This window comes from Eleutherodactylus coqui, chromosome 4 (genome assembly GCF_035609145.1).
Source record: "Eleutherodactylus coqui strain aEleCoq1 chromosome 4, aEleCoq1.hap1, whole genome shotgun sequence".
Lineage (NCBI taxonomy): Eukaryota > Metazoa > Chordata > Amphibia > Anura > Eleutherodactylidae > Eleutherodactylus > Eleutherodactylus coqui.
In genome coordinates, this window is record NC_089840.1 from 49414055 (window position 1) to 49427544 (window position 13490).

The following is a 13490-nucleotide window of genomic DNA, read 5'->3' on the forward strand; positions in this document are numbered from 1 at the left end:
CAGATGAATAGCAGTTCTGGCTCTTTTTTTTTTTTTTTTGCTCCACCATTCTGCTGCGATATATGAGACATATTTTTATTGTGCGATTATTTGATTGCTAGTTTGGCGGGACAGTCTCAGATTCAGTCACTACTAGGGCTTTTACCCACTAGCGCTTTTTTTTTTTTTTAACGCTGCGATACCTTTTCCGTTTTTTTTCTGCAAATGTCAATGGGCATTTTTAATGTTAAATTCGCATCACACAAAAATTGCAGAAGCGCAAACTTGCGATTTTTGTGCGATGCAATTTTAACATTAGAAAGTCCCATTGACATTTGCAGAAAAAAAAACGCAGCAATATCACAGCATTTAAAAAAAAGCTAGTGGGTAAATGACCTTACTGTGAAGGGCAGAAAAAATATGTTCACCAGCAGCACACAATGGCAACCCTGCTGGGTGAGGTGGAGGTCATGCACGCCACAATGGAATCTGAACGCGTATTCCACAGTAAGATCCACAGTAGAAGAAAGTTCGTGGCGGTATAAGGTGCAACATTTCAAATGTTTTATTCCTCCACACCAAAGTTAAAAATGTGACGTTTCGACCTCACAGGGTCTTTATCAAGCCTATTACTGTGAAGGGGTCAATAAAGGGCAGAATAATGGGACACAGAAGGCGTGGCTTAGCATAAAGGGGGCATGGCCTGTCCTAAAAACGATAGTTGTCTCTCTTCATTGCTCAAAAATTGGGAGATATGGTGGAACTACTACTTTTAGCATGCATTGTCAGCCTTACAGGGGTTATACGAGAATTACAAGTTATCTCCTATGCGCACGCAAATAAATCCCCTGGTGGCTGAAACACGCGGGTGTTTGGCTGCGCAAACATGCGGCCTATTTCTGCAGCCAAAATACACTTACACCCATTCAAAGACAAGCGTAAGCACAACTACGCTCGCTCCTGCGCAACATATTTGCAAAGTGAACAAGTCCTTTTTGCGCGCGTAACGTATATTTATCTTTTTTTTCCATTCACAATGGCTGCGCATTAAAACATGCCAGCAATACGGCAGGCTGCCATCACTGACCCCGCCCCCTGTAATCACTCATACATAGTCAACATGTGCGGCGAGACGCCATCCTGCGGGGCTTCGGGGGTTCCCTGGGTTTGTGAGAGGAGCTGCGGTTGGAGCTATGTCATCTGATGACCAGGATGCTGCTTCACCTTGGTTGCTGTCACGCAGATTTGGGCAGTCACATGAGATGGCGGAGGATGTTCCTGGAAGGTGGAGGTTCTTCCTCTGGTATCCCATAGTGCCGATCTCTGCTCAAGTTAACTAAATTGATGAGCATCTCCATCTTCAGGGCTCTTTTACATGAGCGTATGCGTTTTACGTTCTCTTGGCCGCACCATAAAATCATGAGTGGCCGATTTTCCACAATCGAGTCCCTGCTTAATTAGCCTTTTCTTGTCCATTCACATGACCAGGAGCGTCGTTTTTAGTTAAAAAATACGTTGCACCCCACAAAGCCCTCGCTCGGCATAAATCCTCGTATTGACTTCCAATGCCTACATAGCGGCACCCGTAAGCTTTTCGCAGTGTTGGACGCTACTAAACTGCCTCTTCCTCCCTTTCTTTCCCTGCTCCCATAAGAGTCTATGGGAGCTGCCAGTGTATATCGGGCAAAAGGTAGAACCAGAACTATCTTTCTACCGACTGTATAATCGCCGGGCCGTATTTCGGTTGCGTATGATTAATTTTTTACGTGCCGTATATTCGCTCGTGTAAACAAATGCATTGGAAACCAGTGCCTCAGATGGCAGTATATATCAGCCGGCCGTAGAAATGCACCATATATGCGCTCGTGTGAATAAAGCTTCGGTTGAGCACGCTTCCTAAATGCGCTGATCGTAAACAAATTCCAAAATGTCTGCCGTGCCTCCCCTGCAATTAGCTGCAAACTTAAATCGTCTCGACAGTTGGCTGAAAAATTACGCCGTCTTTCACACATGTTTGTGCATACTTGCGCACCCCCATAGACTCCTATGGGAATTTTTTTGCGCAAATGTACGCAAAAATACAGCATTTGGCTCCGACTAAAGCCTTCTCCTGCCGCGATTAGATGCACTTGCGCTGTCTTCCCTCTTCTGTCTGGCTCCGGCGTGCTCGCGCCGCACAGGTCTTCTGCGCATGGAGACGGGGACGCCAACGCCGGAGGGGGTAAGTATATAACTTCTGTATGGCCAATATTTAATGCACGATGTATATTACAAAGTGCATTTATATGGCCATACAGAAGTGTGTAACCCCACTTGCTCCCGCGAGACAACCCCTTTAAGGCAAACAGGTGAGCGGAGTCATTTTGGATCAGTACCGAGATATGGTTCCGGTAAAATATAAATCGTCCCACAAACACGAGTCCCGATGGGTCAGCTGAAAAATCAGAGTTTGGGCTCTTGGAATGTAACAATGGAAAAACGAATAAAAAAAGGTTCATTCTAAAGATTCCGAATAGGCCGGTCCTGAAGGAGTTAAAGTCACAAAACAAGTAAAGCGGGTTTACAGCAGTGACATTCCTGGAGACCTTGCAGATGTCCAGCCTTCCTGGGAAAGTGAAACTACAAAGAGTTTCCCGCCAAATGAAATGCAGCCGGCAGCGTCCACCATGTGTGCCCTGGCAGCCATCGCTGCTCTGCTTGTCTGCTTCCACGTAACTGACGGTGAGTCCAGGCGTCTCACGCAGAAGGAGGACGGCTGCGTGCGCTCTTCTCTTGTCTCTCTCCCTTTCCTTCTCCTTCCCTCTCTCATTCTCTCTCTCTCCTGTGTAGAGGGACTGCTGCATATGTTATTCATCTGTCTCTCCCAATCAGGGCTCCTTCACACTGGTGATCGCAATATCGCTGCGAGAAAATAGCGGCAAAATTGCAGTTTTGTTCGCGAGGTGTTTGAGCATCATTTACTCGCGCATTTTTTTCACCGGATTTTGCCGCAATTTTTTTTAACGTGAAAGTCAGTCGGACTTTCTAATGTTAAAAATGCATCGCACAAAAAACGCAAGTTCCTGCTGTGCGATGCGATAAAAAGGAGGCTCCATAGGGAAACATGGGAGATAAAAAAATCGCAGACAGATAGGACTCGCTGCATTTTTTTTTTCCTGTCGCAACATCGCATGAATGAAAATATCGCTAATAGGAATGAAACCATTTAAATCATTGGCTTTATAATTCTGCGTTTTCACTCACTCTCGCAAGAAAATTGCGTGATTTTATCGCCAGTGTGAAGGCGCCCTCACAATTTCACACTCACACTCTCTCAGTGTTTCAGCCCACAGACGGATATTTGCATCAGAATCCACCGCGGGCGTCCTCACCGCGGATCCGAAGCAAATCGTGCCCATAGCATGGATTCTACCAATTGCAGTCTCCTGCAAGCTGAGAAAAAATCGCGGCCTGCTGCATTTTTTCACGGATTCCGCAATGACAGCTTCCTTTGAAGTCCATGGAAGCTGTCTGATCCACGTCCTTTCTGTAATCACATTGCGGAAAGGTTGCGGTTTCCGCGTCATCATCTAGCAGACGATTTTTTATGATTTTTTTTCGCAGTAAACAATTACCGCAAAATTGCGTGAAAATAAACGCACGAGAAAATCGCAAGTGGCAGCGATGTTTTTGTGAGAAAAAAACACCTCTGATGCTTGGAAATCTCGTGGAAAAAATTGCATTTTTGCCGCAATTTTCACGCGGCGATATCGCGATCACCAGTGTGAAGGAGCCCTGACGCTACAAAATTACGTTTGCCGTGTGAAAGAGGCCCTAATGGCTCTGTGAAAGACGCCCGTGTGAATAAGCCCCAAGCCATTAACTGTATAAATTAACCCTTTTACTACGCTTGACCATCGCTGACAGCCACATATTTAATGTATGCGGCCATCTGTAGTCCCATGGCAATGCCCAAGTAGGGTGGAGTCGAAAGGATGGAGCCAGCAGTATATCTCAGTACTAGTGTCCTATGTTGAAATAACAATAGCGCACTTGAATAGGAAGGTGTTGATGCGTTACACGATGGTATAGCAAATGGGCCCCGGGGGGTCCCGGAACATGGATCCCACATTTATGTTATGGTCCCTTTAAGAGTTAGAGAGTAAAACCCAACTGCAAAGTTGAAGAATAGCATGTGAGAAGCAGAAATCCGCTTTACGCATGTCTCTAAGGTCGAACGTACACAGGTGGATTTGAATTGCATAATCCGGGGTGGGCGACCGCCTCCGGATTCCGCAGCAAATACCGCCCATAGCATGCAATTTAAAAGTGATTCTTCATGCTCACGAGCGGAAAGCGATTGTTGTTTTCAGCTCGCGGATGAAAAGTCGCAGCATGCTCCATTTTCCTGCAGATTCCGCACGGACTGCTTTCATTGAAGTCAATAGAAGCCGTCCATCCCGCATCCCGTCCGCAACGTCCGGATTCCGCGGAAACAGCAGGAGTTTAAAAAGAAAATCTGTACTGCGCATGTCCGACCGCAGACCATCCGCAGTGCAGATAAAGATCAAGAAAGCAGGTACGTGCGGACGGGCCCAACAGACTCAGGATGCTTTCACACGTCCAATCGTGCGAGATTTGTGCATTGCGAGACGTACAAATTGCGCACGAATATGAACCTGATTCTTTTGAATTTTTTCCAGCATTGCATCCGGGTGGGGGAAACAATCATCATACATCAAGTGATACGCACGGAGTGGGGGGGGGGGGGGGTGATGCAAGGTTTTCCATTGAGTTGGAGCCTCACTGAAGTGATAGGAGGTTTTGGTTTATTTTACAGAAAAATGCCCACACTCGAGACTCCAACCATTCAGCTGTTTAGGCACATGCTCTCAGCGCCACAAATACACAGAGGTCGGAGCAGAAGCCCCTGCGCCAACCATCTATGTAGTGGCTGGTGCTTGTAACTGCAGCCTTAGGTCTAATTGATTTCAATGAGACCCATGCCTGCAGTAACCAGCGCTGGCCACTACACTGAGGTTGGCGCAGAGACTTCTGCTCCGACCTCTGTGTATGTGCGGCGCTGACAGCATGCACCCACGCAGCTGAACAGTCAGGGACCCAAATGGCGGACCATGACTGATGAACTATTGATGACCTATCCTGGCGATAGATCATCAATAACCTCTTTGATCCGAAAACCCCTTTAAGGACGCGGCCCTTTCCCCCCCCCCCCCCCTTTTCATTTTTTCTTCTTCCCTTTTAAAAGTTCGCAACTCTTTCATTTATCCATGTATGAGGGCTTGTTTTTTGCGGGACGAGTTGTATTTTTCAATGGTACTATTTAATGTACCGTATAATGTACTGAAAAACTGTTAAAAATTCCAAGTGGAGTGAAATGGAAAAAAAACTAAATTCCGCCATCATTCGGTGCGTCTTGTTTCTACAGTGTACATGCTGCAACAAACATGACATGACAACTTTATTCTATGGGTCAGTACGATTTCTATGATACCAGATTTATATATATTTTTTTTTTTGTGCTGCTCTGCTTTTATTTTTTTCAAAAATATTTAATTTTTTTTCAATTATTTTCAGCCACCATCTTCTGACTGCCATAAGTTTTTTACTTTTCCATCGACATAGTTGTGTGAGGGCTCATTTTTTTCGGGACGTCCTTTAGTATCTATTGAATACATATGACTTTTTGATCGCTTCTTATTAGATTTCTTCTTGAGGACGGAGTGACCAAGAAGTGCACTTCTGGTGCTCTTTTTTTTTTCTGATGACGTTCACCGTGTGGGGTAAATAATGCATTACTTTGATAGATCAGACTTTTATGGAAGCAGCGATACCAAATATGTATTGTGGTTTTATTATTCAGATTCTTTTATTATAAATATGCCAAAATGGGGGTGGGGGGAGGGTGTTAACATTTTATTACCTTTTATTTATTTTTTAATAATTAGTAAAACTTTTTAAAACTTATTTTTACTTTTTATTTTAGTCCCCAATGGGGGAAAAATACTTGCAATGCATTGATCGCTCCTGCAGTATGATGTAATGACATAGCATTACATCGTACTGCAATCTGACAGGCATTCCATCAAGACCCAAAAAATGGCTTGATAGGCACAATGCAATGGCAGCCGTAAGGCCTTTCAAAAGGATCCTTGCTGCCATGACAACCGAACATCGGTTGGGGCATTTAAATGGTTAACAGCTCCAATGAGCAGCGCGGCTTACACCATGCAGCTGGTGTATTCTGCCGCCATGCGGCTGGTGTATTCGCCCGCCAACGGCTAGTGTATTCAGAGGCCAAGTGGCTAGTGCGTTCAGACACCATGTGGCTGGTGCTTTTTGCCGCCATGCGGTTGGTATAGGTATTAGTGTATCTTGACGCCACCAGAAGCTAGGGGTTTGACAGGGAGAACGCCCCTCTCACACCCCCAGCTCTCACTTGACAGAACATCCCTAGGTCCTGGAAGGTGCACAGGTCTGTGATGCACGCTTCCTGTGTGTTTCCCGAGGCAGTCGTTTAATGTACCCGTGCATGCTGTGCTGCTGTGTGATTTCCCCTGTGCAGCAGGAGTGTGCTCCCTGCTGTCAGACGCGCTGTAAAGCGGGGTTGTGCATACGGCACGCTGTAGGATCCCCTGTCCTGCATGACAATGCGCCGCTGGCAGTGTTTATTCAGCCGGCGCTGTGTGCTCCCTGCTTCCGGCCGGGGTATGATCGGGGGTTATGGTTACGCCGCCTGGGGTATTTAACTCCCATCCTGCCGCCAGGGCTGGGTGCCGGCCTTCTGGGGACTCGCCGATAAAACTTCTTTCCGCTGTGGCACCATACCTGGGCAGCAGACGCTGTAGCTGACATCCATAGTGCAAGTGCTGCAAATGCTTGCTCTCCTGCCACCTCTGTAGCCAATCATGCACAGGGGGCATCACCCCCCTGTCAATCTTGGCTCCACCAGCACTTGCTGGTGGTGTCATGATACACTAATACCGTTGGTGTATATAGCCGCATGCAACAGTGTATTTAGCCACCATGCGGCCAGTGTCTTTTGTCGCCGCAAGGGCTAGCCACCATGTGACTAAAGAATTTCATCGCCATGAAGATCATGTGCGGCTGCTGTACAGTGCTGCCACGCACCCTGTATTTAGTGCGCAGCCGTTGTCTGGCACTGCTACAGACTGTAACTATAGCTGCCGCGTGGCCTGTGGACGTCGCGCTGCGTGGTATGTAGACATTGTTGCTGCACGGCCTGTGCATTTTGCCACCAGATAGGTTGTATATATCACCGCCATGCGGTTTGTTTGCTGCCGTGCGGCCTGTGTAGATTGCTGCCATATGGCCTGTGCGCATGAGGCAGCCTATGTGCATGGCCGCCATGTGCTTTCTGTAGATCGCCCCCGGGCAGCTTGTGTATTTTGCTGCCATATGGCCTGTGCGCATGAGGAAGCCTATGTACATGGCCGCCATGTGCTTTGCGTAGATTGCCGCTGGACACTTGTGTAGTTCGCTGCCCTGCGACCTGTGTGCATGGCCACCTTGCGGCTGGTGAACATTGCCACCGTGTAGCTCTGTTTGCCGTCTGGAACATGTCTGACCCGGCTGGATGTTGGATGTCGCTCGTGTCGGCCCTGTTATGGCCTGCGAGGTGGCTAGTGTTTTCTGCGCATAGGATCCATAGGAGGTAGCTCTAATTGAGCCCCAGGCTTGGCCTATGCTATGGTGACCTGCTGCCACTCCATACACAGCTCGTCTTTCACCCCTCCCCCCCCCCCCCCCCAACACAAGCCCACCTCCTGCCTGCCCAATAAACCTCAGTGCATCTTGGCTTGCTGAGACCTGTGGTACCTTACATGCTGGAAAAAGTACTTTTGCACAAGGATTCTCTGGACACATAGCTCCCCATGTCTGCTTTGCACCAGGTTGAGCCTGTCCTGTCCAGAGCCGCATACTATGTGCGCTCTCACCACAATACAAGATTTACGTCCAGTTAGAGAATATCTTGTCTTACGAACAGTCTTGTTCTGTCTAAGTATAGTGGTCATTCAGTTTTTTCTATGCTCTGACAGAGAGCCTGGGGGCTGTAGATCTGTTTACTGGCACCCCTCTGGTCAGCTCTATAAGAAGCTGAACCTCTATGGGTCCCATCCCCCTCGATGCGGTCACAGGACCAAACGGCATGTAGTTCATCTTAGAAAGACTGGACTGCTAGTCCAGTCAGCCATTTCCATGCGGACGTGGGTCACTCATCACTTCTTTGATGGAATTGCCTGCTAACCCTGGTTTGGTAGGAGAATGGGCCACAAATCTTCCACTATTGTGGATAGCCGAACTGGTTTGCCATAAGGCGTACTCTGTCAAGTCAGAGCAGCCTCCTACTACCCTCCTAGAGCGTTCTCAAGGGATCCTTCCTTTGCAGGTTGATGCGTAGGGTTCTGGTCCAACAGTGGAGCTTGTCTGACCAATGATCTGCTACATCAAAAAGTTGGGATGTCATGCATCATCTAGTTTTCCATTTGGCAAAAATCAATTCGCTCTCTATGGCTGTTGCTCCTCCTTTCAAATGGGTGAATTGCGTCAGCAGAGCATTTGCTGGAGTACCTAAGCAATTGCGCCATGACAAGCTTGTTTCTATTCTTTCTCGGGACAAATCGTATAGGGAAGTTAGCAGCTAAGCTTCCCACATATGGCGGATTCTCAACTTGGTTGTCACAGACATCCATGGCCTCAATCCCTGGAGTTACAGTACTTAGGGTAACATCCCGGAATGCAAATTACGTGATTCAAGGAATACTTAAGAGACTTTGTCTTGATGGGCGCAGTTTCTCTGCAACAACTATGGCTGAGAGCTGCTGGTGGTAAGAGTTTTTCTTATCACATGTCTGATTCAGTTTTTGGACTACGCCTCACAGGACACTGTCCGGGAAACAAAGGGGTTGTCCCGCGGCAGCAAGTGGGTCTATACACTTCTGTATGGCCATATTAATGCACTTTGTAATATACATTGTGCATTAATTATGAGCCATACAGAAGTTATAAAAAGTTTTATACTTACCTGCTCCGTTGCTAGCGTCCTCGTCTCCATGGTGCCGACTAATTTTCGCCCTCCGATGGCCAAATTAGCCGCGCTTGCGCAGTCCAGGTCTTCTCCTGTTCTCTATGGGGCTCCGTGTAGCTCCGTGTAGCTCCGCCCCGTCACGTGCCGATTCCAGCCAATCAGGAGGCTGGAATCGGCAGTGGACCGCACAGAAGAGCTGCGGTCCACGGAGGCAGAGGATCCCGGCGGCCATCTTCACAGGTAAGTATAGAAGTCACCGGAGCGCGGGGATTAAGGTAAGCGCTCCGGTGAGCTTTCTGTACGTCCCTGCATCGGGGTTGTCTCGCGCCGAACGGGGGGGGGGTTGAAAAAAAAAAAAACCCGTTTCGGCGCGGGACAAGCTTGCTGCAATCCTCCTGCGCTATTCCCTCCTGCGATATTGCTTGCAGGAGTCCGTGAATACTGCTTTCAATTCTTAGCGCTTATCTCTACTTACAGTTGATGGTTCCTCAAGGGGACCAGCGCGATTCACGTGCTTGTGTGATCTCTCTGTAATGCCAAATTGTCATGTGCCTAGTTAGAATCATGCAGTTGCACTGGCATCTTGGTAAAGGGCTAACCCTACTTGCATACCACAGAGAGTCGCTGTTGCCAAGGCTAGACTTCTTCAAACACCAGTAGGCTTCACGCAGAAGGTGGATGCTCTGACCATCTGAGAGCGAGAGTACTAATGGTGTTTTTGAGGCTTGTGTCTCAATCGCCCATTCTCTCTGGTGACGATAGCTCCAACGCATTGTCTGGGATGCTTCCTCCTAATCCTTCAACAGTGGTACTGCTGATTACAACAGCCTGTGTGGCTGGGATAGGCTGACGAATCTCTTGGCACAAATCCCGTAGACCTGAAAGCTAACACGTCAACTGATGTTGCATGTGAGGGTTGCCGGGATGCGCAGCATCATGGCCATGCATTGCTTCCACTATCTTGCCTTGGGCCGGAGATCAGTTCCGGCATTCTAGGTATCCCACATTCTGGCGGTAGTCAGCTAGATATTCAACTTCTTAAAAGACAGTCACCATGGGGAAACGAGAATCTCTCCCCACAGGCCTTCCAACAATGGTCGACATCGAACTCTGTTGTGGAGCACACCACTTTTTTGCCATCTGTTTTCAATTACGTTTCTTCTTCAAGGCAGGACTGTGAAGGTGGTGTTGCAGTCTGTTCTTTTGTGGAGCTTGCTGTTCCACCAGGTCAACAGCTAGAAGGGCCCTCCTTGTGAAAGGGAAGAAAAAATAAAAGGGGAAAAAGGAGGGACAATGTTGGCTTTGTGGAACACAACAGGTCCGTTATACAGACAATTGGGTTTTGCAGTGCACCCCCAGCTTGCTGAGGATTCAGCTCCATTGCCGCTAACACTTTCCCAAACACTCTTTCGTACTGAATGTGTTACAGCCGAGTTTTTCTCTAGCCCTGACATCACACCCAGCTCGTCCTGGCGAGGAGCATGGCATTTTAATTGTTTTCTCCCTTTTGAGCAGGCGGCTCTATCAGGTGGAGTTTTATTTGGCCGTTTTTTTGTTTTCAGGAGAAGCTCGTTATACGTCCTGTTCCATATTGCCTAACTGCATGTGGTATCAGGATCCACGTCAATGAAGGCTTAGGTTTGCAATTTTATCTAGAGCAGCTCATCCCAAGGAACGCTCCAGTCACAAACAGACTCTGTCGGACTTTGCAGGTTTACTTCTTCAGTCGCCCTAGTTCTCTGCTGGTACTACTGACAACCCAAGCCATGTCCTTGGGTTTCCGAAGTGGGCTCCTCGCACTGACTTCTCTTTGCAGCAGTACAGGATTACCGTCTCAGGTATATCATATCTTCAGGCCATGTTACGGCGCATGTTACTCAGAGCTCCCTACCGGTGGGTAGATGGGACCGGTAGTCGCAGTTGAAGTGCTGATTATGCTTTTTACATATGTGGCTTCTTATATTTTCCCCACCCCCGAGGGACTATTTTAGAATGTCCCAAAGTCTTGCTGTGTCCACCAATGATATAGACGAGAAAATAAGATTTTTGTAAGAACTTACCATAAAATATCTTTCTTGTCCTAGTCATTGGGGGACAGCACCCACCCAGTCTGTTATCAGGACTGTAACATATAATCTTTTTGGTTGGAGTACAGTTGCACACGGTGCTATTTATTAACTACTGTTGTATCCTACATAGTTGCTCCTACTGCTTGCATACAAACTGAGCTAGCTTGGTGCTTGCAGGAGGGGTATAGCTAGTAGGAGGAGTCAACACTTTTTTGCTTAGTGTCGCCTCCTAGTGGCAGAAGCTATACCCACAGTCAAAGCTGTGTGCCCCAATAAACGTGACGAGCAAGGGATTTTACGGTAAGTTCTTGCTTTTTCACAGCAGTTTTGACATGGAATCTGTGCCATCCTACATCAAATCTGCATCTGAAGTCTCTCATTACTTTTAATGGGAATCTGCATTGTAGTGTTTATGGCACAGATTGTTTTCTGCACGTGCACTTTAAATCCCTGTGTGCAACAAAACGTGTCGGTTCTTAATACGGATTCTGCATCAGAAAATCACATGCGGATTTTCCTCATTAACTGTTCTAAATCCGCAGGCAGATCCACAACTACATCAAATGAAAATCCGTGTCAGAAATCTGCAGCAACCATGTGGATTTCTGGTGTGTATTTTCACTGAAAGGGCCGAGGGCCAGCCATGGAGCGGCAAGTTACAGATGGAAGGTCGCCAGCAGCCATGGAAAGAAGTTGCACAGAGGGGCCCCAAACTGAATTTTTGCACCAGGGTCCGTGAGTCTTTCGCTACACCCATGGGCTTTGAGTAGGGCCACAGAGTGGCAGGGTCACAGTACAGCCTGAGATGCTGCTTCACTCGATTTCAAATTGGTTTCAAATGTCTATACAATTTAGCTGGTAAACGGTGGCTTTACCTGCAAAACTGCGCAGCCAAAAATAGTCAGTTTACAAACTGTGCCAACATGTCTTATCCTCAGATGTCCAGATCCAGACTCTACAACATAGGAACAAAAAATATATTAAACCTATATTACATTGATTTGTTAAACTTTGGGGGCAAACTTTGTCCTTGCCCCGGGTCAAGGAAGACCTGGCTACACCTCTGCCAAAAGAGTATCATTGACAGTCTAATGTATATGGTTCAGATAAACCATCCAGCCCTTTATTTTCTGGGTCATAAGTGGCAACAAAAGTGCATTATGTGGCTAGCTTTAGAGGAGAGAAAAATGGTGTCATATCCATAACCCTGATGCTGACGGCAACTTTTTTTTTTAGGAATTAATCCTAAGGTAAACTGTACGGCAACCAGCAAGGAAGGCAGCGCTGATCTGATGTGTAAGATCTCATCTCATATGGATGTTGTACAAGTCACCTGGCAAAAGAGAAAAGGAAATTCTTATGAGACTTTGGTAGCTCATAGTAAAAAGTCCGGGGTTAAGATTTCCAATTCATATGAAAACCGCCTCTCAGTCCTACAAACCGAAGACCTGGGGACATCGCACATCGCTCTTTCACAACTGGAGAAAGAGGATGACGTCTGCTTTACCGCTATTTTCAATGTATATCCTAATGGAGCGCTTAAAGGGGAAATCTGCTTGTCAAAACTTCGTAAGTACAAAACACAAAAAAAAAAATATAAGAAGAAAAATTAAAAAAAATAAAGGAAATTTCAGATTCACTTAACTTTTTTTTTTTAGAAACATTGTAGAGTACCCAGACCTTTTAAATGATGCATTAGTTGTTCTTTCTTTTCCTTTTTTTTTTTTAGCTATGTTGATTTAGTTTTACACATTGCTTTTAGTTCTTACTTTCAGGATGGTAGCTCAGAAAACAATCTAAATTAGAGCAGTTCCCTTTCAGTCCTCCTTTTTCAAACTATTCCCTCCCTCCTTCTGTGGGATCACTGTCTTGTAACAGTAATCCTAACTATTGAATTCAATAGCAGCTGTGCTTGTAGAACCAAACCGGGCCACTGCAATACATACAGCGCTATCTGCTGCCAGTGGGCTTGTCATTTAGCTGATGGAACCCAAGAGGTGGAGCTCCAGCCCATCAACTATTGATGATCTATTCTGAATTATGGGCATCGATAGTAAAAGTCAGGACAACTCCTTTAAGGAGGTTTTTACGCAGCCGGATGATTGGTTAAGGACATTCATAGGAACATTTATTTGCCTAACTGGCCTGTGTGAAGCGGTTCCTGGTTAACCAGCAAACAAGGTAATGCTCATTCATTGGCTGATCATATCTTCTGTGCAGCCAATGAATGAACGAGGGAACAGGAAATGTGTTGCCGACTACGGTGGAAAACGCTCATAGGTAGGATTGTTTCGTCCTCCATACATTCTGTGTGAAGGCCAAGTAAGCAAGAGCCAATCTCATGGATCACCAATCACTATCGGGATGTTATCCGACAGTGTAAAAGGACCCTA

General features: G+C 46.7%; 1 protein-coding gene across 2 annotated transcripts in view; it reads left to right on the forward strand.

Annotated features, from left to right (window-relative positions):
* The first annotated feature begins 2619 nt into the window (after nucleotides 1–2619).
* Nucleotides 2620–13490, forward strand: part of LOC136625302 (uncharacterized) — a 31524-nt gene continuing 20653 nt past the window's right edge. For both annotated transcript variants that reach the window (XM_066599394.1, XM_066599395.1), the window contains exons 1-2: nucleotides 2620–2700; nucleotides 12334–12666. In XM_066599394.1, the coding sequence (XP_066455491.1) occupies nucleotides 2625–2700; nucleotides 12334–12666 (409 nt within the window). In that variant the 5' untranslated portion in view covers nucleotides 2620–2624. The remainder of the gene's footprint in view (nucleotides 2701–12333; nucleotides 12667–13490) is intronic.